Genomic DNA, 27,256 nt, shown 5'->3' with positions numbered 1-27,256 from the left:
ACCATAGAGACTCAGAACTTTTGCGCGGAGGCCGGAAGTGAGTTGGGAGTGCGGGCTCGGCGCTGAAGCCGCTGAGTTGGGGCCGAGGAAGTGAGGAGCCGACCGGCGGGGGCGGCGAAGATGGCGTCGTTCGTTACCGTGCAGCTGAAGAAGGCCTCGGAGGTGGACTTGGCCAAGCCGCTGTGCAAGTTCATCCAGCAGACTTACCCTGGCGGGGAGTCTCAGGCCGAGCACGTTCGCGCCGCCGAGGAGCTCCACAAGCTGCGCAAGAGCGCGCTTGGGCGCGCGCTCGACAAGCACGAGAGCTCGCTCGAGACCCTCTTGAGGTGAGCGAGCGGGGGAGGGGAGTACGCGCGCGTTGGTGGCGGCCGTTGGCGTTCGTTGGCAGGGGAGGAGGGGGGAGAGAAAAGGTGAGGTGACGGCGAGAGTGACGCTGCGCTTCGGCCGCGCCCTCAACCGGCGAGCCGAAGCCGTTGGGCCTCTGCTCTAGGCGGAGGCGCCGGGTGGGGAAGCCGCGGACTCGAAAACGTCCTGAACACTTCGTTTTTCTCAGACACGGTACAAAAAAAAAAGTTGCCGCCGCCGGTTCAAAGTTAACAACACAGTCTCTCGGCGCAGGGTTTGCACTCCTCCCCACCCGCCGTCTGGGGATGTGCTTTTAAGCGAATTTAAACCAACACTCTTTCTCGTACTTTACCTTCCGCCCTCTTACACAACCCAGAGAGGGAGGCGCCTTCTCCTTCCTTCTCTTCGCCTTCGGTTTTTTAAAAATAATAATTATTATTATTATCGTACAACTCTGGAGATCTTGTTCATTTAAAGGAGTGTTGATTCAGGAGTGGCTGCTCCGAAATAGGCGCCGCTCCGCGTCTGTACTTGTCATCGGTAACCCTCCCCCAACCCGCCTCCATGCTCTATTCTTGCTTTGCCCCTTCTCAGCCTTCCTCTTCCCAAAGTGCGTCGTTTCGGACAGAGGACAAACGTCCCAACAGGGCAATCCGATGCAGGTTTCCTTGGAAATGAATCGCTGTGTCCAGTGGGAGCTTATCCTCCAGCAGATGTGTTCAGAAAATTGAGCCCAAGGCTTTCCATAACGGGGGGGGGGGCGCAGGGGAGCAAGCACCTGTCTTTTCTCATGGACTCCGGTGCCCTTTCGGTTGGGCTGCATTATATGGGGATCTGTTAACTTTTCGGCAGGGCACAAAATGATTACAGGTGGGAAATGTGTAGGGAGAAGATGGGGAAGCATTGACGGTGAGAGGAATGCTGTCGGTGGTAAGCGAAGGAACTTCCGGGTGTGTACAGAAGTTTATACTGTGGGAGAAATTGATCTAGAAGGCCCTGCACAAAGCAGCAGATTTAGGTGTGTCCCTACTGCCCAGACTTTGACGTAAGGTAACACTGCCTGGCGTATGAAACACTGGACTTCTGTTAGCAATGCTCTGTTTTGTAAATGCTCCAGTAAGCCAGTGTTTCCCAACCAGTGTGCCTCCAGATGTTTTGGGACTACAACTCCCATCATCCCTAGCTAGCAAGACCAGTGGTCAGGAATGATGGGAGTTGTAGTCCCAAAACATCTGGAGGCACACTGGTTGGGAAACATTGCAGTAAGCCATATTTCCCCCGTCTCCTGCTGCTTGGCATTCTGAACTTGAATGCTGCACAGTATAAGTCAAATAGTGTAGATTAATTCTGCTCCATTTTGCAAACAGGGCGGCAACCTAAGAGAAGTCCCTTTAAACTTTTGGGATAGTCACTTCACTCTCTAGGTAGGAGAACCAGTTTTTCTGCTTTATGATTTTTATAAATGGGCCAAGAACTCCAGCTGTCCCAGTTCTCATAAGATACTTTTAAAAGGATTTTATCAGAATGAAAGAAGAGTTTACAAATGATAATGCCATTAAAAATTAGGGTGGGTTGACGTACATAAAGTTTCCCATTTTGGAACTTCATATAATTTTTGAGCAAGCATGTATTCTAAATTGTTGCTCTTAACAATTCAAACACTTTGTTTGGAAATATTCTCCCCTTTCCTCCCCCTGGCCACCCCTAAATAGGCTTGAGGGGGGGTCAAGAGAACCCCCAGAACAGCACCTGGAGGGAGTAGAAGGGGGATTGTTCCACCAGGTAAGCAGAAATGCTTGTGATCTCCTTAGTGCTATGTTGAATTTCTCCCTTAGACATTAGCTACCTGGTAGTCTGTCAAACTGATCTGGCAGAGGTGGTTTCTGGTATGGTGTTGAATAATCCCAGGATTTTGGTTTGTGGTGACCACCCTGGGTGGACAAACTGGCCTAATGCCTGGTTTTAGCACCAAAACTGCATTTGACACTCTTGATTGACCTCTGTTGGGGGAGAGACAGGAGGAGTAATGTCAGCCATGACATCCTCCTGGACCTGTTCTGTGGGTTGGGGGCTGGAGACTCCATTTTTCCATGGTTTGGCTTCACCATACAGGGCCAAATCCAGAGTGGCAGTGAGGAGGTGTGTTTGCTTACTTTCCCTATGACAATTTTGTATGGGGTCCTATGCTCTTCTGACTTGTGTATGAAGCCATCCTGAGTAGGCACCTGGAGATTTGCAGCAAAGTGACACCAATAATTAAGCAATAAAGCACATTTACATTTGGTAAATGTGCTGTGCCTTTTTTTAGTGCATGGAGGTAGTAATGGCTTCAATTGAAGCCAAAAAGCTGAAAATGAATTCTGACAAGTCAAAGGTTCTGTGGCTTGGTATTAGCTCAAATATGGGAAATGGGAAGGCAATCTATTCTTAATGGGCTACACTCCCTCTAAAGGGCCACGTATGTAGATTGAACTATCTGACTTTGTTTCTGTGCACTCTGTCACTTGAGAACAAGTAGTCTTGATGATATGGATTGTCTTTCTCCACCTCCAGCTGGTTCACCAGCACCAGCTGTTGCTAGACAGGGGTTGCCTGGCTATGTCTCTGTCACCTGATGCCTAAATGATAGCAATGAGGTCTCTAGGGGAAGCGCCACCACAGGAAACAAAAAATCCACCCACAGTACTGTAGGTGGTGTCACCCAGAGAAAAACCTCAGTGAGTGGGTTGATACGTGTTAGCCATTACAAGGAATATCTGGGTCCTAAGCTGTTTAGGGCTTCAAATGTCATGGCCAGCATTTTGACTTTAATTAGGAGCCAGTGGAGTTGTTTCAATACTGTACAGACAAGCTGTGATCTGTTCGGATGATCCCTGTTAGCAATGTTGCCATACTGTTCTGGACTAGCTGCAGTTTCCAAGCAGTTTTGAAAGACAGCTGCACATAAAATGCATTTCAGTGGCCCACCGGGTGTGAATAACTGGCTAGGCACATACAAACTTGTTTTCCAGAAGTAACTCTGGAAAATGCTCTTTTTTTGTTATTAATTGGGAAAAGAAAGTGCCTAGTTAAAAAACAAAGCAAAGGTTTTCCTGTTCTAAAATAAACAAAAAAGTGAGCACATGATTATATATATATATATATATATATATATATATATATATATATATAGTACTGCTTTATTTCAAATGCTTGGTTTGAAACTAATGCTGCTGTAAAATAAAAATTCATAAAAGGAAGAGCCATAGTCCACAACTTCTTGCTCATTCACTGAAGTAATTTAGTGACTGATTTGAAAAGAGTTTTTAGTGGTTATAGTAAAAGCATTTTTACCTAAATAATGATCAATATATTGATATAACATGTTGCTAAAATTGCAATCTGTAAACGTCCGCAGAATGCAAAATGGTTATCTCTGAAGTGTTCACATCTGACTTAGATAATGTGTGATCTAGTTGAAATTCCTGCATTGTTGTTTTCCTGGTATGTTGATGGTCACTTTATGACTTTTTATAAAGAAAACATCACTGTTAATCTTACGCATATTTACTTATTTATTTCAGATACTATGATCAGCTGTGTTCCATAGAGCCAAAATTTCCATTTTCTGAGAATCAGGTAATGCGTTACGTCTCTCTAAACATTGTTTTGATAGGCATTGAAATGCCCCAAGAGCGGCATAAAATTGAGTGGATGGCAGTTTCTGTTCATGTGTATGAGACTGAAGTCTTATCCTTGAAGAACAATAGCACCCATTTTATAACTGTTGTAAACTTGGAAAGAGGGACCAATGCTTTAAAGCAAACTGGCTTCACAAGCGATTTGGATGTGTATACTTAAATGACACTCATTAAAATTAATGACAGTTCAAATAACTACTGTGTTCAACATGCCTGTAGTTATTAATATGGAGTGAAGGCTGCAAGTCCAGATGTGCTTTTGCTTGATAGAAGAGATTGACAAAGATTGCTGTGAATGTGTTCAGAGCCCCCATTTTCACCAAACTGTTGCAGTTTTCCTGACAATTTGTTCTGCATTTTCCTTAATAATGTAATTCTTATTTTGAGCTTAAAAACTTTTGTCTGCGTTTGGCATGTATTTCTGCTTAGATTTTCTTGGAATGTCTGCATCAATTACCCTCCCCCCAAAAATCCTGGTACTCTCCATGTGTTGTTGGACTACAGTTCTCATCAGCCCTGACCATTGGCTTTGCTGGATGGGGTTGAGGAGCCTTGGAGTCCAGCAACATATGTAGGGTAAGAGGATGGGGAAGACTGATCCATATCTTTCTTAAAACTGGAAATTAACTTACTCTTCTCATATAGATCTGTGTAACCTTTACCTGGAAAGATGCTTTTGACAAAGGTTCACTCTTTGGAGGATCTGTCAAACTTGGTAAGCTTCTCCTATGAAAATGAAATCTGAGTTAAATTGCATTGTATTGAAATACAGAAAAATAAGTGAAATTTATACAACCTTTCAATTCATGTTTTTAGTCATCATTTTAAAAGATCAATATTTGAAAGAAGCCATATATTTATATTTACCAGCTGGCTGAGTGCAAGCAGGGGATTCCTGAAAATGTGATTCTATACGTAGAATGCAGGCATATGTTCTCTATCTCAAGGTTGAGTTAGGTTTGTAAAAAAAAATGTGCATTAAGGCATTTTTTAATTAATAAGAATATTTATACTCACAAAATGCATACTTTCTGTGGATATTTTGTTTCAGCTTTGGCAAGTTTGGGCTATGAGAAGACTTGTGTGCTGTTCAATTGTGGAGCACTGGCTAGCCAGATAGCAGCAGAACAGAATCTTGACAGTGATGAAGGATTGAAAGCTGCTGCTAAACATTATCAGGTATTTCTTTTCCCCTCTAACATATGATTGAAATTGCTATTAGTTGTCTTGAAATTTGGCTATGTATGATTGATTGTATATTCAAAAAGCTACACCTTGGTTGTGGGGCAATGACCTTTCATTGTTGGACAAGGTGGTGAGAAACATGCAAAGGGTTTATTCACTTTGAAACACAGCAAACCTGGATCTAAGTTGTAGCTTTGCCATATATTCATTGGATGCCCTAGGGTAGGGGTCCCCAGACTAAGGCCCACGGGCCGGATACGGGCCGAAGGCCTCTTTTATCCGGCCCGCGCCGACCCCCGCTGCGCGCTCTTACTGGCGCGGCGGTGCACTTCCGGGTTGGGAAAAAAGCGCCGAAAATCGCTTGTGCGCATGGGCCTCCCCTTACCTGGAAGTGCACCGGAAATGATGTTTGCGCAAATGTCATTCTGGTGCACTTCCGGGGCGGGGGAGGCCCATGCGCACAAGCGATTTTCGGCGCTTTTCCCCGACCCGGAAGCGCGTCACCGCGCCAGTAAAAGTGTGTGCGCATGCGCTTGGGTGCGCGCTCCCCACCCTCCGGCCCACCGTGCAGTCGACACGGCGGGCACCGACCCAAAGCTGGGTAAGTTTGGGGACCCCTGCCCTAGGGCATCATGCTACATTTCAAATTTATTCTGGTTCAGATAGGGAGCCAGTAGTCCAACTTAAAAGGGTGCAAATCCTATGAAAAGCATAGTTGGAACTGCATGTGTTCACTTTTCTTTGGAATATGAGAGGCTGCTGGGGAGCAAAGCCTACCCCACCCCATTCTGTTTTTGAAAACTGAGGAAGCATATGAAACAGCTAACTGTATCATGGCAACTGTCTACACCATCTGTCTGGTACCCTTCAGTTTGTTTGTTTTTTGTTGTTATAACTCCTGTCAGCCCCAGCCAGCATGATGAGTGGTCAGGAATGATGGGAGTTGTAGTCCAAAACATCTAGCAGGCACCAGGTTGGGGAAGGTTAGTCTACATACTTCAAAAGGTCTGAGCTGCTGAGGGAAGTACATAGGCCTTAACTCTGAGACCGTTGAAGGAATTTGGAAAGGCATCAGTTGACCCCCTCACTGTTTGCACAGATGGGAGTACTGTCAGTTTTTTTCAGATGTCCTGGAAAGAAATAACAAACAACATTCTTGGATATCGACACAGACATCATAATGATTTAAATAATTATACTTTTATAGATTTCCCTTTCATAGCAGTTTAAAATAGGCCGCAATATAGTTTTCTAATACAAGGAAGTATCTTTTACAGGCTTAGAAACAAAATGTGACTTTTGAGCTCTCAATGTTTAAGCAGCATTGCCTCTCTGTCTTGCTGCAACCTGAGAATTGTTGGTGATAGAGTCACTTGGTCTAGCTCAAAAATCTGAGTTCTACTAAATACAAAACCAGCAGAACCTAAACATGCAATATGTTTGTTCATCATGATATCAAACATGTGTCTTTAATAGAATATCATTTTCTCTCAAGTTTGCTAGTGGTGCCTTCCAGCACATTAAAGATACTGTCCTCTCATCATTAAGTCGAGAACCTACAGTGGACATCTCCCCAGATACAGTTGGAACACTAAGCCTAATCATGCTGGCTCAGGCTCAAGAAGTCTTTTTTCTAAAAGCTACCAGAGGTATGTAATGATCTACTTGAAATTTTTACATTTCACTTTTTTGTTTTGCTAGGAACTACAACAATTAGGATTGCTCCTAATTTCAATAAAAAGCTTTTTAATGTGGTCAGCTGAGCAGTCTCAACAAACCTAGATCTGGCTCATGAGAAGACCTTCCTCGGAGTTTGAAGAGGATGTCCCCTTCGGGCTCTGGGGAGGGTCTCATTGCAAGCCGGCAAGTGGCACTTTGTTGAGGCTCTTCGGGTTTCTTCTCCCTAATTCCAGATTTCTGGGGCCACGTGTAAATTGAACGCACGTAAATAGGGGGTGACTGTATATTCCACTGTGTCCTCTAACATGCGCATTCTGCAACCTCATCTGCCACCACAGCTAAGGAGCAGCTAGTGAACCACTGTCTTTTACTAATTTACCCTTAGTAATGTAGAAAATTGATTGGGCCACTTGATAAATTTATTTCATATTTTGCTCTATTTATATATGCATTTATATCCCATCTTAAACACAATGCAGCAAGCAAAATAGTATGGGCAATAAAATCTATTAGTAACATGCTGTTGGTTACAAACAAGCACAGCTCTGGAGTTAGTCTTTTTTTAATTAAGATCATGTATTTCGGAAAGCTTAATAAGATTGTGGGCTAGTAGATTGTCAGAGTATTGACATTTGATTTATAAATTTGCTTAGAAAGTGTGGGGAGCAGTAGTTGTGGGGGGAAGCATGGATCATCATATCCCTTTCAGAAGTGCATCTACCATTTGGATTATTTGCAAAGCAGATTTGAAGACGCTGTAATATAACTTTCACACAACAGCCTAGTTAATATTTGGATTTAAAGAGTGTGGTTCAAAACAATGACATGATTAGAGCTTGCAAACCCTGGTAAGGCTCTTCTACCAGGTTTATGTTGTAGATGTGGAATATAATGTCTGATAACTGGACTTCCCTTTGGAAATCTTATTATTTGATTTAGACATTTCTTAGAAATATTGTATTCTATTAATTCAAAGGGATTTGAATGAAATTCTTTAAAAGTCAGTAAGTTTCTAAATTTAAACAATGTGGCTGCTTTAGTGTACATAAAATATTCAGAACTTTTAACACAGATCACACATTTCCATTGGATTTTAATATGATCTTACTCTTGTAAGTTGTACATGCAAAATGTACTGCCTTGCTACTGCTTTTCAAGCTGTCATGTTTTAATGGCATCTATATTTTGTTTTAGATAAAATGAAAGATGCCATCATTGCTAAACTTGCAAATCAAGCTGCTGACTATTACGGCGATGCTTTCAAACAGTGTCAGTACAAGGATACATTACCCAAGGTTAGTAATTTCCTAGTGAAGGCTGCTTATGAAGAAAGGAAAATTTAGGAATTGTAACTTAAATTTTGAAGAATCCCACATGAATCCAATGAATACTTGCTAATTGTTATAGATTGAGGAAAGCACATGGATTCATTCCAACTTATTGCTTCAACATTATGTCCTTCAGTTAGACAATCTGGTTTATTTATTTAAATTCATATACTACTTGATTGTAAAAAAGCGAACTTGAATTTCTTTTTTTTTACAAATTTTTTATTTTGTATGTTTCTCTGATTCTCCCCTCTGCCTGGGAATGTGGTTTCAATTCTTTACTAAAATTAATTCAAACTAACATACTTCCTAATGGAACTCATGCTTCAGTCTTTACTGTACCATCCTCTTACACAACCAAAGAAACTGATCTTGAGATAGGCTTGGTGGCAGTATGTGTGTGTTGCATGATTTCATGGCTTTCAGAAACAGGTAATAAAAGCAAAAATGTTATTTCAAGCTTCCCCCTTTTCAACATGTACGTTAGCTGCACTTGCATCTCAATTATTTGGATGGAGTCTCAACTCTAGAGTTGGTGTAAGGGCCTGTGCGAGTTAGTAATATGGTGCTTTTGTTAGGAGACATTGCTGCTGGCTTGGATAGGAATACTTAAATTTTCAGAGAGGCTATGTTTTCAGGTTCAACAGCCCTCCTTTTCCTTGATATAGTGGCTGCTTGAGTTCACGTGTCAACACTTTTAAAATTAATTTAGTAAAAGGGCAGGGTGTTGCTTTCCCACTAGATTTCCCCCCTTTGCTTCATGCTCAGTACAGCTACTGAGAGTGAGCTAGGAAAGGCAGGAGGAGCTGATAACAGGATGAACCTTGGAATATGTGCACTGGTATGCAGTTCAGTAATTATGACTCATTCATTTTATGGCAACTTACACCTTGTTTACATGTGCAACACAGATAGCCTATTTTGTGTCAAACCTTAAATCTGGTTGCAGGTGGAGATCATTTTTAAAGACTGTGTGTATGTTTCATAGGAAAGCATCAGGTTTTTAACATTACTGTATTCTACCACCACATTTGGTTGTATGTGTAGACCTTCCAAAGCTTTCTTTGGAAGAATATTTTAAAGTTTGAATTCCTGTTGCACAAGCACTTTCAGTGAGGCAGCAAATAGCACATGATATTACCTCTTACGTAATCATTGGCAGGGAAGTAATTAGAAGCTGCTTCAACAATTGCATCCATTTTGCTATGTCAAGTTTACACATACTGTCTCTTCCGCATCGTCATATCCAGCAACTTCAAGATGAATTATTCTTCCCATGTGAATTGGCAGATCATAGGGATTCTCAAGAACAACTCTACAATCACAGTAGCTCCTCCTTGAAGAATTATGCTCTATGTATCTCTACCTCTTTCTGTGCGGTTATGTATTTAATATTCAGTAAGAACTTAAGCCTGTCAATGGCCCATTTAGTCCAGCATCCTGTTCTCCCAGTGGCCAACCAGATGTTTGTGGGAAGCCTGAAAGCAGCATTCTCCTCATGTGTGATTCCTAGTAACTGCATTCAGAGACCTCAGACCATGGAGGTAGAACACAGACATTGTGGCTAGTAACCATCAATAGTTTTATCCTCCATGAATTTGTCTAATCCTGTTTTTGAAGCCACCCGTCATGACCTTTTGTGGGAGCAAATTCTGGAGTTCTCCATGCAGTATGTGAAGAAATACTTTATTTTGTCTGTTCCGAATCTTCCAACATTATTTCAACATTACTTCAAGTTCTAGTGTTATGAGAGAGGGATAAAACTGTTTCTCTAAACCCTCTTTCCACACTTTGTATAATTTTATACACTTCTATCACGTCTTGTTTTGCCTTTTCTCTAAGCTAAAAAGCTCCAAATAAGAAAAAGCAGTTGCCATGCAGAGGAATAAAGCTGTACATAGATGCATATGTGGACTGACCCACATAACTGAACCTTGTAACAGGCAAAAGTTGGCTCTACATTTCTCCTTTGTATGATCTTATACTGGCTTCTGTTCATATAGTTGAAACTATATGGAATAGTTGGTTGGCATCCCTGCTGTACTTCCTCATTCTTATTTGAGTTGTTAATCTTTGTTAAATAAGATTACTAAGCTTGGGTTCAGCTAGCTGAACTGAAATCCTAAGCAAATTTAAAATGTGCCCAAATTATATTTATTTTTATACAGAGCTGTGCTCATACTTCCACCAAACTTCATCCATGTAATGTTACATGGGTGGGTGTCCACGGCTTCTCATGTCTTAACCTTTCTAAACCATTAATTGGGTGACTCTAATGTCCTCTTCTTCTTCCTCTTTCCTCCTGCATCCCATGTTGTCTGTGATGGTTTATGTGGTTGGACTTTCCCCTGGTCAGTATTTTTATTTCCAGGAGGTGTTTCCTGTTCTGGCAGCAAAACACTGCATAATGCAGGCCAATGCAGAATACCACCAGTCTATCCTGGCAAAGCAGCAGAAGAAATTTGGCGAAGAAATTGCAAGATTGCAAGTGAGTAACTTCATTTCCTTTCTAGAATGCTATAATTGGTTCCAGCTCTAGAAAGATGTAAGTATGTTTGGGGGGGGGATATCTGAAGACGTTTTAAAATCATCTTGCATCTGATTTCAACCTCAATTAGGAGGCTGAAGTCCAAGCCTGCAACAGTGTTAACTAATGTATTCCATTTTGACAATAAAAAAATTAACTGGATGATAATTCTATAGGATAAAACAGAGTTTCTCAAACTGTGTTCCGCAGAAGCAATCCAAGGGATTGTAAAAGAAAGTTGTGAGATTCATTGAGCTGCAGCCACACGTATTAAATGTACCACTCAAGCAATTATCCTGGAAATCATTTCCCCTTTTTTGCTTCCCTTGCCATGCTTTCCAGGGGTCAAATCAGTAGTGCTAGTCAGAGCAGCGTTGTTTGCCTGGCTTTCCAGCGTTAATATGCTACTGCCAGTTACCAAGGGCCTGCTGCCTCAAACCTCCCACTCTCAGTAACCAGTAGCAACTTGTGGTGTTGGGAAGCCAGGTAAGCAGTGCTGCTTTGCGCATGACAACCCACGTCTGTGTTAAAGGTGCCATTCAAGCACACTCCACGGGAATCCTTTCCCCTCCCATTAGCACTTTCAATTGAACTGCAGCCTGATGGCAAGAATTAAATATACTGCTGCTTTAAGATAGTAAGAACTGTCTCAGATAAGAGTCAAAGACAGACAGACAAAGAATCAACAGCAAAAATAAACATTTTAAGGTGGAAGTGGCTTTCATTCCTCCTAGTGGTTTCCACATTGACATTGAAACAAGGATAATAACAATAAAGATCATTGTTATTATTTTATTTCTTCAATTTAGATATTGCCGTTGATGAAAAGATCCCAGGGTGGTGTACAACGATAAGAACTCATTTTACGGAGCGTAGTAATGAAAACACAGCACAAGCATAATAGTAAAATAATCATCATAACTACCGTATCTCCCCTGCACCACACCTTTAACATGCCACATAGATTATTTAATGGCTAAAGGCCTGGGTAAAGAAGGAATGGTTTTGCCTGGTGCCTGAAGCCATGTCACAATGGCACCAGGTGAGCCTCTCTGGGGGGATTATTCTACAAATGGGAGCCAGTACAGAAAAGGTCCGTTCTTGCACTGTCACCCTCCGAACCTCTCAGGGAAGCGGGACATAGAGAAGGGCCTTGGATGACAAGAGCAGAGTCTGGGTCAGTTCATATGGAGAGAGGTATTGAGGTTCTGAGCTTTATAGGTCAACACCAGCACTTTGAATTGTGCCCGGAAACTAATTGGTAGCCAGTGCAGTCAGGCCAGGATTGGCATTATATGCTTAATGTGAATAAGCATGTGTGTGTATATACAGACACCTTTCTGTTCATAATACCAAGCTTTTTGTCTTTTCATATTTCCTCTTCCTCCTGTTCTAGGAAAAGGTTTTTTTGCAGCAAATATATTGTCACTAAAAAGGCACCTGAGCACTATAAGAGTAACATGTTCTGGACACACCATGGTTTATTCATTTTTATTGGGTTTATTTTTTATTGCTGAGTGTTTTTTAGGGACTTTGACCTAGCTTGAAACAGAAATGTATCTTTTGGGAAACAGTTTAGATCAGGCATCCCCAAACTGCGGCCCTCCAGACGTTTTGGCCTACAACTCCCATGATCCCTAGCTAACAGGACCAGTGATCGGGGAAGATGGGAATTGTAGTCCAAAACATCTGGAGGGCCGAAGTTTGGGGATGCCTGGTTTAGATATTTAACTCTACTGGCATTCAAAGTTTCAATCCCATATTCAGTTACATGAGAGTAAGTCCCATGGAATACAACAGGGCTTACTGAGTAGGCATGTACAGTATTGCACTGTAAAAGAGGATATCTGAACATTATGTTAGAAAGCATTGGAGTAGAAACTAAAGATTTGGTTCTGTAAATTCCTGGCAAATACCTTGCAAACTCTTTCAGATATGTATGTTACCCTTATAGTCATGATTGTGTCTAAATTAGATATTGCAGTTGTATGTAGAAACTAAGTGTTAACTTTAACTTTATTTTTAATTTAGCATGCTGCCGATCTAGTAAAAACAGTGGCATCTCGCTATGATGAATATATAAATGTAAAAGACTTGTCTGATAAAATCAGCCGTGCACTTACAGCTGCTAAGAAGGACAATGACTTCATCTATCATGACAGGATACCTGATCTTAAAGATCTAGAGCCTATTGGAAAAGCCAGTCTTGTGAAAGCCACTCCAGTTGTTGTCCCCTTGAGTCAGAAATTTACTGGTAAGCAGGCTTCTTATTGCAGTCTACTATTTAACATACATTACAGCCAACAATACCTTTCTAATTTTTGGACTAATGTTTTTGCACTTATAACCTTTTGAAGGGAGTATATTTTATTCCCAATCTCTCAGTGCTATCGTGAGATGTATTGGTAATCTTTCCGTTTTGAAGATGGACAAACTGCTTCTGAAAGTTTAGTTTGCCTATCACTGAGCAGTTGCTCATTTATTCACCTGCACCCAACCTTTTTCCTGATGGGACCCGAGGTAACTTACAGATAAAAATGGGAACTGCTAAAAACATAGAAAAAACAATAATTAAAACAATTAAGCATTGTTAGAAGTAAAACTATATGCATATATTAAATCGTATTAAATCCATACAGATAATTTAAATGAAAACATTACTGCACCAGCCCTTTCATTAAAAGTCCATTTGCAAAAGCCTGTTAGAAGAAAAATTATTTTGAGGTGTTTTCGTGTTAAACGTCAATACTTTGCCTGTGTTAAAATTTTGGTTGAAAGGCTTCCCTTTCCAGAAGGCAATGGAGAGCATGTGCTGGTGGTTTGATCTTTCCGGATAAGTACCCTTGGGAGGTAGAGGTATAAGCATTGGGTTTTTTTGGTCTTCTTAGTAATACTGCTCATTTTATAGATTTGTTTGAGAAGATGGTTCCCCTGGCAGTGCAGCAAGCTCTCACTCTCTACAACCAAAGAAAGGCAGACTTGGTTAACAGATCAATAGCCCAGATGAGGGAGGCCACCAATCTGGCAAATGGGTGAGTTGATGATTCTGATGTCTGACTTGCTAAAACATTGTGTTCACTTGGCATGCCAAAGAGACACTGTGGAATAAAACAGAAGCTCAGTATTATTAAAGGTACGTTTTCATGTCATTTAAATTTATATGTTGCCAAAATTGTGTTTAGCATTAGAAGAGTACAATGGCACTCAAAAAGAAGTCTTCATTAGCAGTGACACCATCAAGTAGTTTGTGTTGTTTGGACAATTTGACTTTTACTTCAGCAATACTTGGTACAGGCAGCCCCCCACCCCTGCCTATTTACACATGTTCAACCTGGAAGTGACCCAGAAATGTCATAAAGACATCACTGAAACATCCCTAAAAGGGCGAGGTGGGCATTTGCAGGCTTTTTCGATGGGTTTCCATTATACGTACGCAATTTCACCTACACAAGCGATGCTTTGCAACATAACCCCTGCGTCAATAGGGGGCCACCTGTAATTTTACTTTTTGGCTACAGCAAACAGAATGGTACAAGAGAAGACAGTATATTCTTACACATTGTTAAACGGGAATGTTAACTCCCAACAAACTGTCAGTCAAGTGTCTTTAAAAGCTGGTTGATGTCAATTGAAGTGTCAAATTGTCCTTCCCAGAGTGCTGGCTTCCCTCAATCTCCCCGCTGCCATAGAAGATGTTTCTGGGGATAGTGTTCCTCAGTCCATTTTGCAGAAGTCTAAGTCTGTGATTGAACAGGGAGGTGTCCAAACTATTGATCAGTTGATGAAAGATCTTCCGGAACTGTTACAGAGAAATAGAGAGATTCTGGATGAGGTAAGCCTACAGTAATACCGTACCAATAGTCTACACTGTTAGCACATCAACTTGCATTTTACCATATTGTGGTAGTGGCAAAACCTGAGCTGATAAATTCTCACACTTTCTTTGTTTATTTACAAGAAACTAGATCACCATATGTTTTAAAAATAGATTGCATTTGATTGGATTCCAATGTATATGCATAGTGTGTGTGTGTGTGTGTGTGTAAATATATGTATTGGGTGTTCATAGGGGATAGGTTTTCAAAGCAGCACTGGATTTGTTTCATTCTAAAGACATTGGATGATACCCAATTCTGGCAGTCTGCTTGCACAACAACTGTTCTACTAAGTAGGAACCTCATTTTAGCACAGACGGACAGCCAAATCCTGTGGATGTTGTCCACTTGTGAAAGAGAGTGCACAGTGACTAACACAACTGCTGCTATCATAATTCTTGTAACGGTTATGCCTGTGCACTACTGTTTGCTCAACGAATGCTCCAGCTTTCAAAACCTTGCATGAACACTGTTGAATTTTGCTTTCTTGGTTAAATCCAGACTAAGTTGAAATTGGATGCCATTCAAATAATTGGGGAAAGTTAATTATGATACAGGTGAAGCCTACACTCAGCACACTTTGCAAAGATCCAGCCTTTCTTTATGGTTTGACATTATTTAATTAAAATATTTTTAAACAATTTTAGTCTCTAAGGATATTGAATGAAGAAGAAACAACAGATAATGAGCTAAAGAACAAGTTCAAGGAACGTTGGCAAAGAACACCATCAAATGACCTTTATAAGCCTTTAAGAGCAGGTAATATTTGTTCTTCGTAACTTGGTACTGAGTTGCTGAAATATATTGGCATGAACCTGATTCTGTGTTCAGATTTCTCCCAAAAGGGGTTGGAGTGATAAGGAAAGACATCAGAGGAAGCAGAGATAAACATTTATTGGACTCTGAACAACAGGTGGCCTCTTCTAAGCTCCTCTCTGATCTGGTTACCTAGGTTTAGCACACTAATGGCAAAAAGTGGTTTATACTACATATCAGTTCAGAATAGTAAGATTTTCAAATAATAGGATGAAATGTATCATATTTGCTTACACTTTGGGGAAAGGTGCAGAATGGAGATAGGAGAGCAACTTAATTCTATACTTCAGAATTCATTATGCTGAAGAACCTTAACTTGATTCATTACGGACCTCATCAACTATTTTTAAGTTTTACTCATTGTCTCACATTGTCTGCAGCTATAGAATGCTTTCATTATTGAGACTGAATTTTTTTAAAAAAGTTTTTGCTGCTTTTATTTCTTGTATTTTATTATATTGCAACTTAAAATCTGTGGAATTCAGATTGTAGTATGATAAAGTATGCTAAAACCAAAGGAGCGATAAAAATAAAAACCATACAGCATCTAGCACAATACATTGCAGTTGTTACAACATAAAAATTATTAAGGGTAGACCCAGACAATCTGCAGATTTTGAGTGGTTTATGGGGGTGGGGATGAGTTTGAGAATCATACCTGTTTTTATAAGTTATGCGCTGAAGTATTTTTAGTGTTTTACTGTTTTGGAATTATTTTTACTTTAGTGTTTTACTGTTTTGGAACCAGCCCTGGGAGCATGTGATGAAGGGTGGACTAAAAATTATCTTGATAAATGGGTTTCAATCAATGGAATTGTTTAAATTCACACAAGCACCAATTTACTAGATTATTTGTAACGCAGACTCAGTATATTACTAAGTTTTTAAACTAGTAATTGTACAGTACTGTATTTTGTGTATTGGAAAAAGAGCCTTACTTGAACATCGAATGAACCTTTGTATTATTATTATTATTATTATTATTATTATTATTATTATTATTATTATTTATTATTTTGTAGAGGGAGCCAATTACAGCAATATCTTGGATAAAGCTGTGCAAGCTGACAAACAGGTTAAGGAACGTTACCAAACGCATCGTGATACAATTTCACTGTTATGTAAACCAGAACCAGAACTGAATGCAGCAATTCCGTCAGCAAATCCGGCAAAAACTATGCAGGGAAGTGAGGTAAGAGAATTGCATATAAAGTTTCTTAACAATTCAGTTCTTGATTGATAATGCTCTGCCTTAACAGTTGTTTGATAGACTACTTAAAACCTAGGGTGAAGAGTTGTAAAAATCTCCCTTAGATATTATAGGAGCACTGTTAAAGTGCTGCTTTCATGGGTTCATCTCACAATGCTGCTGTAGTGATCAGAAGCTAATCTCTGGCTAGTCAGGGCCAATTGTTCAAGTATTTAGCATCTCAACATAGTTTCTGATCCTAAATGAGCATTGATTACATGGAAAAGATGTGTTTGCTTGGCCTCAGTCATACTGTGTTGCATCTTTAGACATTAAAATAAGGTGAACCATTGGAAAAACATTGCTAAAGATAATGCAACACAGACAGGGGTCAGCAAACTTTGTCAGCAGGGGGGCAGTCCACTGTTCCTCAGACCTTGTGTGGGGCCGGACTATATTTTGAAAAAAATATGAACGAATTCCTGTGCCCCACAAATAACCCAGAGATGCATTTTAAATAAAAGGACACATTCTACTCATGTAAAAACACACTGATTCCTGGACCGTCCGTAGGCCGGATTGAGAAGGTGATTGGGCCGCATTCGGCCCCCAGGCCTTAGTTTGGGGATCTGCTTATAAGTATTAATTATAGAATAATTCTACCTGGTTAAAGCAGTGGGAGAGCTGTGACAATAGAGCCCACTTTAGCAGCTTTGATGAGAGACCAATTGGTGCTTGCATTTGCTTGTTTTCCTCTTCCCTCCCCACCATTTCTTCCATGTGCTCTGTGGTTTGTTTGTTTTTTAACTTTGTACGCCTGAAAGCAGGGACTGTTATGTTCAAGACTTAGTAAATTTTGTACATGAGAGGATGATGTTAATATTAAACTCTTCCGACGCAGCACAGAAACTTAATCATCTATTAGGCAGAACTTCATTTGAAAGGAAAAATTAATGAGACACGGGAGATTGGGGTTTTTGTGTTGTGCTTTTTACATTAAAAAGTTCTGCAAGGCCTTCCCAGATTACATGAGTGTTGTGGCATGGAATGGAGAATGGCCTACCCTGTTTGCCATCCCCACCCAATCTATCTGATACAAATTTATAGGTTTTTGTAAGCAGCTCATCATCATGATCCACTTTGTGGATCATCAGAAAATCAGAAAAACTTGAGAAAATCAGAAAACTTCACAGCCAGATCTTTGATATGCCATTTCATTTTGCCCCAGATGGGTCAACTCTGTGTTCTGTGATGCAACAAACTTGTCACTTAGTTGACCTCTTTAAGGCCCAGCCTTGCTAAGCTATTTTTTTTTTAACGTACAGTCTTGATGATGCAGTAGTGGGAGAAAATAAGTATTTCAAAAACAACTGCTAGTTCTGACTCTTCTCTTTCTGGTACATAGTGGAAAATAAAACTTGAACAAGTGCCTCAAAGCGCCAACAGTTAATTGCACTTTGCTTTCTAGGTGGTGAATGTCCTAAAATCCTTGCTAGCTAATCTGGAAGAAGTGAAAAAGCAGAGAGAGCAATTAGAGAATGATCTGAAGGCAATAAACTTTGACATGACAACAAAATTCCTAACAGCCCTTGCACAGGATGGTACTTTAAATGAAGAAGCCATTTCTGTCACTGAGTTGGATCGCATTTATGGTAGTCTCACCCACAAAGTACAGGAGACCCTGAAAAAACAGGAGGAGCTGCTCACCAACATTCAGGTATCTTCTTTGTGATACATTTTAAGGGCCAGCTTGGCAGTTGATACCTCTGGGGGACAGGGTGCTGGTAGTCATTGATTTCAGTGTGCTTGTACTAATTCAGACTCGCAGCCACAAATATTTTCTTCTAGTAGATAAATGTATTTATCCTAGTAAAGATCTATGCCCTTTTAGAGACCCAGTGCCCAAACTGCAAACCAAAACTGACTTATTTATCGCAAAGTGCCAAAAGGGGGGGCTCCCCAAAATTGTTGAGCTTTTTTGGGGAGAGAAAGAAAAAAAACCGCCACGGTTCTCACCATCTCCCTCCCTCTTCCTGCTGGGCACGCTCCCCGGCTAGCTGGCTGGCTGGCTCGCTCTTGGGCTACTGCAATGGGGAGGACGGAGCAGCCCTGAGGCCAGGTGAGCAGCAGCAGCCAGGAGGAGAGGGAGAGCCCCCACCCCAGCCAGCCAGCCCAACAGCTGCTGCTGCCTGCCTGCCTGCTCCCCGCCCGTGATCCCGGTGTGGTCTTCCCTATCTTCCCCCTCCCTCTGGCAATGTCGCCGTGGGAAAAGGGTGAGGCTGGGTTGGGCCAGGCACGCAGAGAGGCGGCGGGCGCAAGTGCCCTCCTAGCTCAGGCAGGTCAGGTCCGTGGGAGGCAAGGGGCCTGTGGAGGATTAGAGCTGGTGGGTGGGGACGGAAGGGAATGGGCGAGGCCTGGCTTGGAGAGGGGAGCTGGGAACTACCACACAGCACCGAAAAAAGTGCCGAAAAAAACCCCACGAAGGTCAAATAAATGAATGCTGTTATGCCTAATCAGAAACAGCCACTGCTGCAGCCAATTGAAAAACAGACACAATTGCCGGCTACCAGCAAAAAAAAAAAAAAAAGGTTTCTGGGTTTAAGCCATGGATGCACACGGTAGCATAGGGAGGAGCAGGAGCACAAATGGAAAAAAACAACAGCGTGGATGTGCCGATGGCATGCGTGCCAGCAGTGAGTTGGCATGCCATGGGTTCGCCACCACTAGTATAGTCTTAACAATGCTGGTATAGTATTAACAACACTGGTATAGTATTAACTTTGCGAAACCCTCTTAAAATGTTTTCTTTTTTCTCATGGTAGAATTCACATCAGGAATTTTCTAAGATGAAGCAATCAAATAATGAATCCAATTTAAGAGAAGAAGTTCTAAAGAATTTAGCTGTTGCTAATGACAATTTTGTGGAACTTGTAGCCAACCTGAGAGAAGGCACAAAGGTATTCTAAGGTCCCAAAAGCCCAGTTGAATGAATGTGTATACTATATTCTAGAGAGAACGCAGGTCTTGAATTATAAAAGTTGAAAATGGGGTGACGTTTCATGTACTTAATACTACTTTGATGGGATGGGTTTGAAATGCCACAAATTTTGGAGCAAGTATTTATTACCTATAATGACAATAAGCAATAAAACTGAAAGAGATAAGTTCTAAACAAAATAGAAACAAAAAATCGGAAGTTTGGGAAATGACATTCCTTTGGGTTATACAGAACCAATAAAGAAGAGTTCTTAATATGCTCCTCCCATTGCAGCCTTGAGTCTCCTTTGAAGTTAACACCTGTAACACCTCTTTTAAGCAGAGAAATGGGAATATAGGGAACAAGAAGGAAGAGAAAAACAAAAAAAGAGAATGGAAGGCCCTGGCAGCGTGTTAATTGTTTTAAACTGAAGAATGTTTGTGTATTCATTTATAACACCTTTTATCCCACCTTTCTCACCGAGGAGCTGGAGATGGCTTGCATAGTTCTCATTTAATCTCCACAACAACCCTGTAGGGTAGATTAGGCCCAAGGTCACCCAGTGAGCTTCATGGCTGAGTGGAGATTTGAATCCTGGTCTCCCAGGTACTAGTGGGGATATATTGTAATCAAAACAGTCTAGGATTGCAAATGGCACAATGGAGGCAACACAGGAAAGAGGTTGGGCTAACAGGAACAGTATATAATTTGTTGCAGTGATAGTTAGGCTTAGCACAGTAGAGATGATATACATTCCCTTTGTATACAAGGTACATTATGTGTCCAGTTGTTGATGTTGAGTGGACAGCGAATTTTTTAAGCTTTTAAAACCAGAACCTTTGTTCCATCTGAAGCACATGCATCTTATTTATGGCTCTTTGGACCAGAATGTAATGTAGTAAGAAGTGAAGAAATAGTAAATCATGGTCATGAGAATTGTCAGCTGACATATATGGTCTTCAGACTACCCCTTAAGCACCTGCAGACTGTGTTTGCATAGAATTCCTTGGTATGCAGTTCCACGTTCACTTTTCCTAGTGGCAATGCTGGAAATAGCAGTGGACTAAAATGTTTCCTTGTCATTAGTTTTCTCATTTCTTGCAAATATGACTTATGTCAATATCCAGTGCTTTGTTTTTAAAATGCTGCTGGTGGTGAGTAGTCACTGTTTTCTTCCTTCCTAGTTTTACAATGAATTGACTGAAATCCTTCTGAAGTTCCAAAACAAATGCACTGACATTGTGTTTGCACGCAAAACGGAGAGAGATGAACTTCTGAAGTAAGCTTGCTCCACCTTCAAATATTAGATGATATTTCATCTTAATGGCTTTCTTAACTACCTTTGAGGGAAGATTTCCTTCCAGTCAGGGGGTCTTGAGATCAGAGATGACTCTTCAAATGATAAATATGCATTTATCGTAAATGCTTGGTAGTAATCTGAGAAAATTACAGGAAATACTTAAGTCATACTGCAGTAACTTCTTTATGTGTGTCAAGAAGTTGGCCAATTAGTAAGGGCTAAATATGCATATATTATGCATAAAAAAAGGTAAAGGTAAAGGGACCCCTGACCATTAGGTCCAGTCGTGACCGACTCTGGGGTTGCGCGCTCATCTCGCATTATTGGCCGAGGGAGCCGGCGTATAGCTTCCAGGTCATGTGGCCAGCATGACAAAGCTGCTTCTGGCAAACCAGAGCAGCACACGGAAACGCCGTTTACCTTCCCGCTGTAGCGGTTCCTATTTATCTACTTGCACTTTGACGTGCTTTCGAACTGCTAGGTTGGCAGGAACTCTATTATGCATAGAGCCAGCTATATTCCTCTATTCCAGTGGTGCCCCAACTTAAAAATCACTTAATGATTTTTTTCTGCCTTTTGTAGCTTACGCCATGTGTTTGGTGCTGTGTGGTTTATAATAGGACTGCTGCTTCTGTTTTTTAAGCCCTGTGTTTTATTGTATTTCATAGAATTCAAAATGTAACACAATGAAATACAATGTAAGAAACAACAGGAGTGATAAAAATGAAATTGCAATAGAAACAACATTTTTGCTTCTTTCAAATATGGTTTGATCTGAAAAGGCCACATTTAATTCTAATAAGCTTTGGTGAGATTAAGCTCAACCCAATTGCAGAGGTAATTTGACCAGTTTTATAATAGCTTGGTAGCTTTCTCTGCAAAGACCCTGTGTATTTTAATTCAAAGTTAGGGGGGAGGGGAATAATGCAGCAATCTATTTTATGTTTCAAATCTTATGAAAAACATTATCCTTTTAAGAGATTTGCAGCAAAGTATTGCTAAAGAACCCAGTGCACCTTCTTTTCCTTCTGTGCCTGCATACCAAACTGGAGGAAACAAACCTCCAGCATCATCAACTCCAACTCCAGCTCCCAGAACCAGCGTGGTAAGTAAAGGAACCATTTAAACAAATTTATAGTGTTATTTGCTCTCTTGTCCCAGTAAGTTAATGTGACCAGCCTCAGGTACTGCATAGCTGTTTCTTGAATGAGAAACCACCTGTTCCGTGGTGGCTGCTATTGCAGGTGGGTAGCATTTCTGTTTGCTTATTTAAATGTATACGATATGATACCACTTACCATTACAAATCTTGAAGTGGTTTATCAAGATAGAAACGATTAAAAAAACAAAACATGAACACAGTTTCAATAAAAACAGTGCCCCAGATATCTGCAATACTATAAGGCAGTTGGATTAGTGTTACTAGTCAGGGAAAACCCAAGCCAGCAAAGAGGTTTTTAGTAAAGCATTTCAGCGGTAGAGCATTTCGGAATGTACCGGTAGGTGTCACTGTGGAGAAGGCCTGCTTTTGTGTTGCCCCCAGGTTCTGACACCATCAGCAAGGTCTGTAAAGATCTAGTGGACCTGCTGTAGTTACATAGTACCCTCTTTGTCTGGCCCTCTTGCTAGACTGCTCCCCTTCGTCCCAGGCCACACCTGTCAGTGACGCAGTTTCACGCCCCCAGTATTTATGCCTGACTGGAATTACTACTATTATTGATAATAATTGAATTTATATACCGCCCTATACCCAGAGGTCTCAGGGCGGTTCACAGAATAAAATCAAAATATAAAACCACAGAATACATAATCAAAATAAAAACAACAACCCAATAACCCCTCACCCCCCAAAACCACATTTTAAAAGGGCATAGGATCCTCACAACATTTAAAGTAAGACAATTAACAAACTCATTGGAAAGACCGTGTTCTCAGAAATGTCTGCGGCAATATTTATTGGCAACCAAATTGGCCAGGTGTCCTTCACCTCTGTGGATGGAGAGAGCGGGTGGGTGTATAAGGGACTATTGGAACTAGCACAAAGGTAACAGTTATGTTAACTGGTAAAGGTAATATTTGTATCTACACTGGCAGGTGACCCCCAGAAGGTTATAGGGCCCTTGGGATTAAAATACAGGGAATAGGCAGCATAGCCCTGGGTTGTTCAGAGCTTAGACTTGAAGCCTTGTTTCTTGGCTCCTGTTTCCTCTTGTTTTTCAGAGCCTATACTGTTTAGTGCCACACACAGATGATAGCATTGTAGTTTGTCTATGCAGCGCACATCTAACTCCACTTTCCTTATTTAGGTCAGTAAACCACAGCCCCCAGCACGCCCTCCCCCACCGGTGATTTCTTCGGCAAATGCACTCACTACTCCTGTACAAGCAGCCATGGGGACAGCACCTTCTCCGGCTGGCTCTGCAGCTAGCACAGCACCTTCACAGGCTCAGGGGCCGCCTTATCCAACATATCCAGGATACTCTGGGTAAGTTTGCAAAAAAAGGGGGGGGTAGCTTAAGCACCACTTGAGAGATTAGATTGCTTTTAATTATTCGGCAAGAGTCTTCTTCTGCTTTGATGATCACTCATAGCCAAGTAAAGATTGTCTTCCAAAAACACGATCTTAACAGTGAGTCTGTAAGTGACTGTGGAGGCCAATTCTGGATCCACATGTCCTTCCACAGTGGGGACATAGGTTTCGGGGGGGGGGGAAGCTGGTCACGGTGAGGGTTTGCCAGGCCTGCCTTCCTCTTAGCACATTTCTCCCTTTTCATCCTGAGTTTGAGCATCTTCAAATTCCATGACACCTTTGGTAAGGTCTGTTCTCCAATTGGAGCGCTCGTAGGCCAGTGTTTCGCAGTTGTCTGTGTTTATACTCCATTTTTAAAGATTTGCCTTGAGAGAGTCTTTAAACCTCTTTTGTTGACCACCAGCATTACACTTTCCATTTTTAAGTTTGGAATGGAGTAGTTGCTTTGGAAGATGTTAATCAGCCATTCGAACAAGATGACCAGTCCAATGAAGTTGATGTGGAAGAATCATTGCTTTGACACTGGTGATCTTTGCTTCTTCCTGTACACTGGCATTAGTTTGCCTGTCTTCCCAAGTGATGTGTAACAATTTTTTGGAGACGCTGTTGATTGAATCTTTCAAGGAGTTGGAGATGGTGTTTATAAGCGACCCATGTTTCACAAGCAATAGTAGCACCAGGTTAAAGCTTAAGAGTAGAGCTGTTGCTAGTGGAAGTTATTGTGGTGGGAGGATGTCAGACTTTTAAGACCCTATTAAGGATTCCAAAATTCTGGAAAGCTGTTTTTTTAGCAGAAGGTTTGAAGGGCTGTGGAGGGGGAAGATCCTTCAGAAGGCCAACTGGAGAGGTTTATGTGCTCTGCAGTATTGTAACTGTACTTTTCCTGCCACTTTTTGTTTTTACAGATACTGCCAGATGCCTATGCCAATGGGCTACAATCCTTACATGTATGGCCAGTTCAATCTGCCATACAATCCTGCGGCTATGTACCAAAATCCTGGACAAGCACCGTATCCAGGACCACAGCAGCCTGGATATCCTTACCCACAACACCCTCCACAACAGCCTGGATATCCTTATCCACAGCAATAACATATCTGCAAAGAAGCACTGCTTGTTATAACTAAGAGAAACTTGCAATAAGCATACTAAATCTTTAGTTCCAGTTAGTGTACCTCGCTGTATTGAAAACGCTCCGTAACTTTTCTCTGGTTAGATTCTCAAACATTCTGCGCTCCCAATTGGATTCTGACTGTATTAAACCTCAGCAGGCTGCATCTATAGTACATGAACAGAATTAGATTACAGCAAACGGTGTGAACTACACTTAAACCAAAATTCTTTATTAAAAAAAAAATAATTTACTATAAATAGTATTTGGGGTAATTGAGATGAAAAGCAAAAGGAATTGCACTGGGTGAGATTTAGTCCACAAGACTAAATCAGGTTTCCTTCTATATTTTGCTGGTTTGTATTTTGGGTATCAGTTTAGCTCACAATCAAGACATTGTAAATCTTAAGTGCAACATAATATTGCATAGAGATGGTTTAGAAATGTTTAACAGTAGATATTTCTTACCACCCTATAACTGGTGTTATGTTTCTGAAGTTTGGGTGCACTCTTTGGCGTTGGTTTTTGAAGCCAAGATTTCTGCTAAACACTCAAGGATGGAGATTGGTTGTATTTGAGTTCCTGTAATATACAAATGATTCCATAGATCAATATTATGTTACTCCAGAATGAGCAAGAAAAATAAATCTGCATATTTTTATTGAATCTTTCAGAAGACTAGCTTTCAAGTTGGAAGATGTTTATCAGTGATGATTTGCAAAAAATGTTGCTAAATTGCTATTCATGACTGGCTGAGAAGTAAAACACTTGACATTTATTTTGATATTTTGCTCCTGGTTTATCTTAAGTGGTGTCGACCTGCTTGAACTGCTATGAATCTAGTAGCACTGCTTACCGTATCTTCACAATACCACATTGGTCCCAGTCCATGCAGGCATAGAAGGATAATCCCACACAAGAATAATCTAGGTTCACATGCTAAACATAGGTTTCACATATCTGAAATAATAGTTAAAAATCAAGATTTTTGTTTTTAAGCATGTGGTTGAATCTAGGTGACTCGGAGTAGTGCAAGCACAGGCGTTTGCTGTAGTTTCATTTTAAAATTTGGATGGATTCTGTCCCGTGAAAGTCAATCCTAGAGTTAACATCCTGTACCTTTAATGGTGCCTTTGATGCCAGAAATGTATGCATGGCCAGTGGCAAAGACAGAAACTTGCCAAAAATCAGTTTCAAGGCCCGGATTTAAAAGCGCACAAAACCTTAAACAAGTTAAGACTTGAATTTTCTATCATACATGGGTGAATTAATGCAGGTTATGTGTCAGTACTTGACAGCTAAAAATATATGCTTATATCCAAATCAGTCATTCTCAGAGCAGACCCACTGAAATCTGTAGACTAAAGTTACTTAAGACCATTAGTTCCAATGGTTATTCCTGTGTATGACTTAGCAAACCTTGACTACACCTTGTGGTTTGATTGCAGTGAAACACTATGAGTAACAGTTTGGATGCAATGCTAAATCAAATCATGGTTTAACCCTGCGAGTCAACAGTGGGACATGGGCTAGATTGCTGTAGCTGCACCTCTTCGTTCCAGGAACCCTTGGTTCAGAACTGGGTCTAAATGTTAAAACTAAGCAGATGGTGGGAAATTAAATTTGAAAACTGTGGGTTAGAAGGGGAAAACAAGATATTGTACTGGTGCCTCTGAAACCCGGGGCAGATTTTATTCCATGTATACAGCAACTCACTGTGAAGTGCGTGTTAATATTTAGTGGTAGAAGCTGAAGGACCCTTCCCAGGTTAAAACCAAAAAAACCAAAAACCCACCTGATGTCACAGCGATTCTTGATTTTGTGACGTACATTCAAACATTTAGAAACTAGGCGAATAAGAGGTGTAGGGATTTAATATTGTCCATCCCCTATGTGAAAAGGCAAACTGCTTTTCAGAATGCTAAAGCTATGTCACCATAACATGGTTTTGAAAATAAAATTATCCACTAGAGGGCAGTCTCTCATCAAATAGAGAAAATGTCCATGTTATTGACACATAATTGTTAAACTATTAAATACAAAGGTAACGACTGTTAAATACACTTGTTACCGTGCTCTATCACAGTTCCTAGGGCAGTTTTCATATAAAAAATAAAAAAGTCCACTTTAGGTAAATAAAATTAAAGCATAATGTTAACATACTAAAGAGAATGTAAACGGTACCTTGTTTGCTTTAAATGACCGATAAATTCCTGAAAGGTTTCCCAAACTACTTGTGGAAGAAGAGGAGTGCAGACAACTAGTGGCTTTGTCCTTTAGGAACAAGGTAGGTCTCGGTTGTACGAAGCATAGCTGGACAGTTCCTAGCAAGTACAGTTGTACCTTGGTTTTCAAATGACTTGGGAGCCGAACAATTTGGCTCCTGAATGATTGAAAACTGGAAGTGATTGTTCTGGTTTTCAAATGTTCTTTGGAACCCGAACGTCTGACACGACTTCTGCAGCTTCCGATTGGCTGCAGGAGTTTTCTTGGTTCCCGAACATTTTGGAAGTCGACTCCCAAGGTACCACTGTATTGCTTAGTAGAACCCAGAGGCCAAAAAGATGAATTTGTAGGCATTGCTATGGCATTCAGCCTTGTAGATCGGAAGTTGGCATTGCACCAGTGCTAAGAATTTTTATTTATTTTGACTGATGCGGATGGCTGGAGGAGTCTGAATAACTTTTAAAAAATTGGTATAGGAGCTAATCTA

The 27,256-nt window shown here is 40.9% G+C and overlaps 1 protein-coding gene across 2 annotated transcripts; it reads left to right on the top strand.

Moving 5' to 3' along the window:
• PDCD6IP (programmed cell death 6 interacting protein) lies at positions 1–25,327 on the top strand. 2 transcript variants are annotated; one of them, XM_035129289.2, is made up of 18 exons: positions 1–326; positions 3,909–3,963; positions 4,671–4,740; positions 5,077–5,204; positions 6,706–6,859; positions 8,085–8,185; positions 10,575–10,706; positions 12,777–12,999; positions 13,654–13,777; positions 14,400–14,577; positions 15,268–15,379; positions 16,459–16,628; positions 18,094–18,342; positions 19,448–19,582; positions 20,787–20,881; positions 21,881–22,007; positions 23,209–23,387; positions 24,338–25,327. In XM_035129289.2, exons 1-18 carry the CDS (start codon positions 121–123, stop codon positions 24,522–24,524), a joined length of 2,625 nt encoding a protein of 874 aa, XP_034985180.1. In that variant the 5' UTR covers positions 1–120; the 3' UTR covers positions 24,525–25,327. The 2 variants fall into 2 exon arrangements, with proteins under 2 accessions (XP_034985180.1, XP_034985181.1); XM_035129290.2 differs by having other exon boundaries at positions 2–326; positions 10,590–10,706.
• Positions 25,328–27,256: the final 1,929 nt, after the last annotated feature.

The sequence above is a fragment of the Zootoca vivipara genome, chromosome 12 (genome assembly GCF_963506605.1).
Source record: "Zootoca vivipara chromosome 12, rZooViv1.1, whole genome shotgun sequence".
Taxonomy (NCBI): domain Eukaryota; kingdom Metazoa; phylum Chordata; class Lepidosauria; order Squamata; family Lacertidae; genus Zootoca; species Zootoca vivipara.
The sequence above is the reverse complement of the archived record's forward strand: the minus strand, read 5'-3'. Positions and strand labels throughout refer to the sequence as shown.

Bases quoted from the DNA above. Each gene is read 5' to 3' on its own strand.
- PDCD6IP (XM_035129289.2), top strand. From the start codon at position 121: ATGGCGTCGTTCGTTACCGTGCAGCTGAAGAAGGCCTCGGAGGTGGAC. The intron at 14,578-15,267 runs GTAAGCCTACAG...AAACAATTTTAG, and splicing joins ATAGAGAGATTCTGGATGAG to TCTCTAAGGATATTGAATGA. The intron at 22,008-23,208 runs GTAAGTAAAGGA...TTCCTTATTTAG, and splicing joins CAGCTCCCAGAACCAGCGTG to GTCAGTAAACCACAGCCCCC.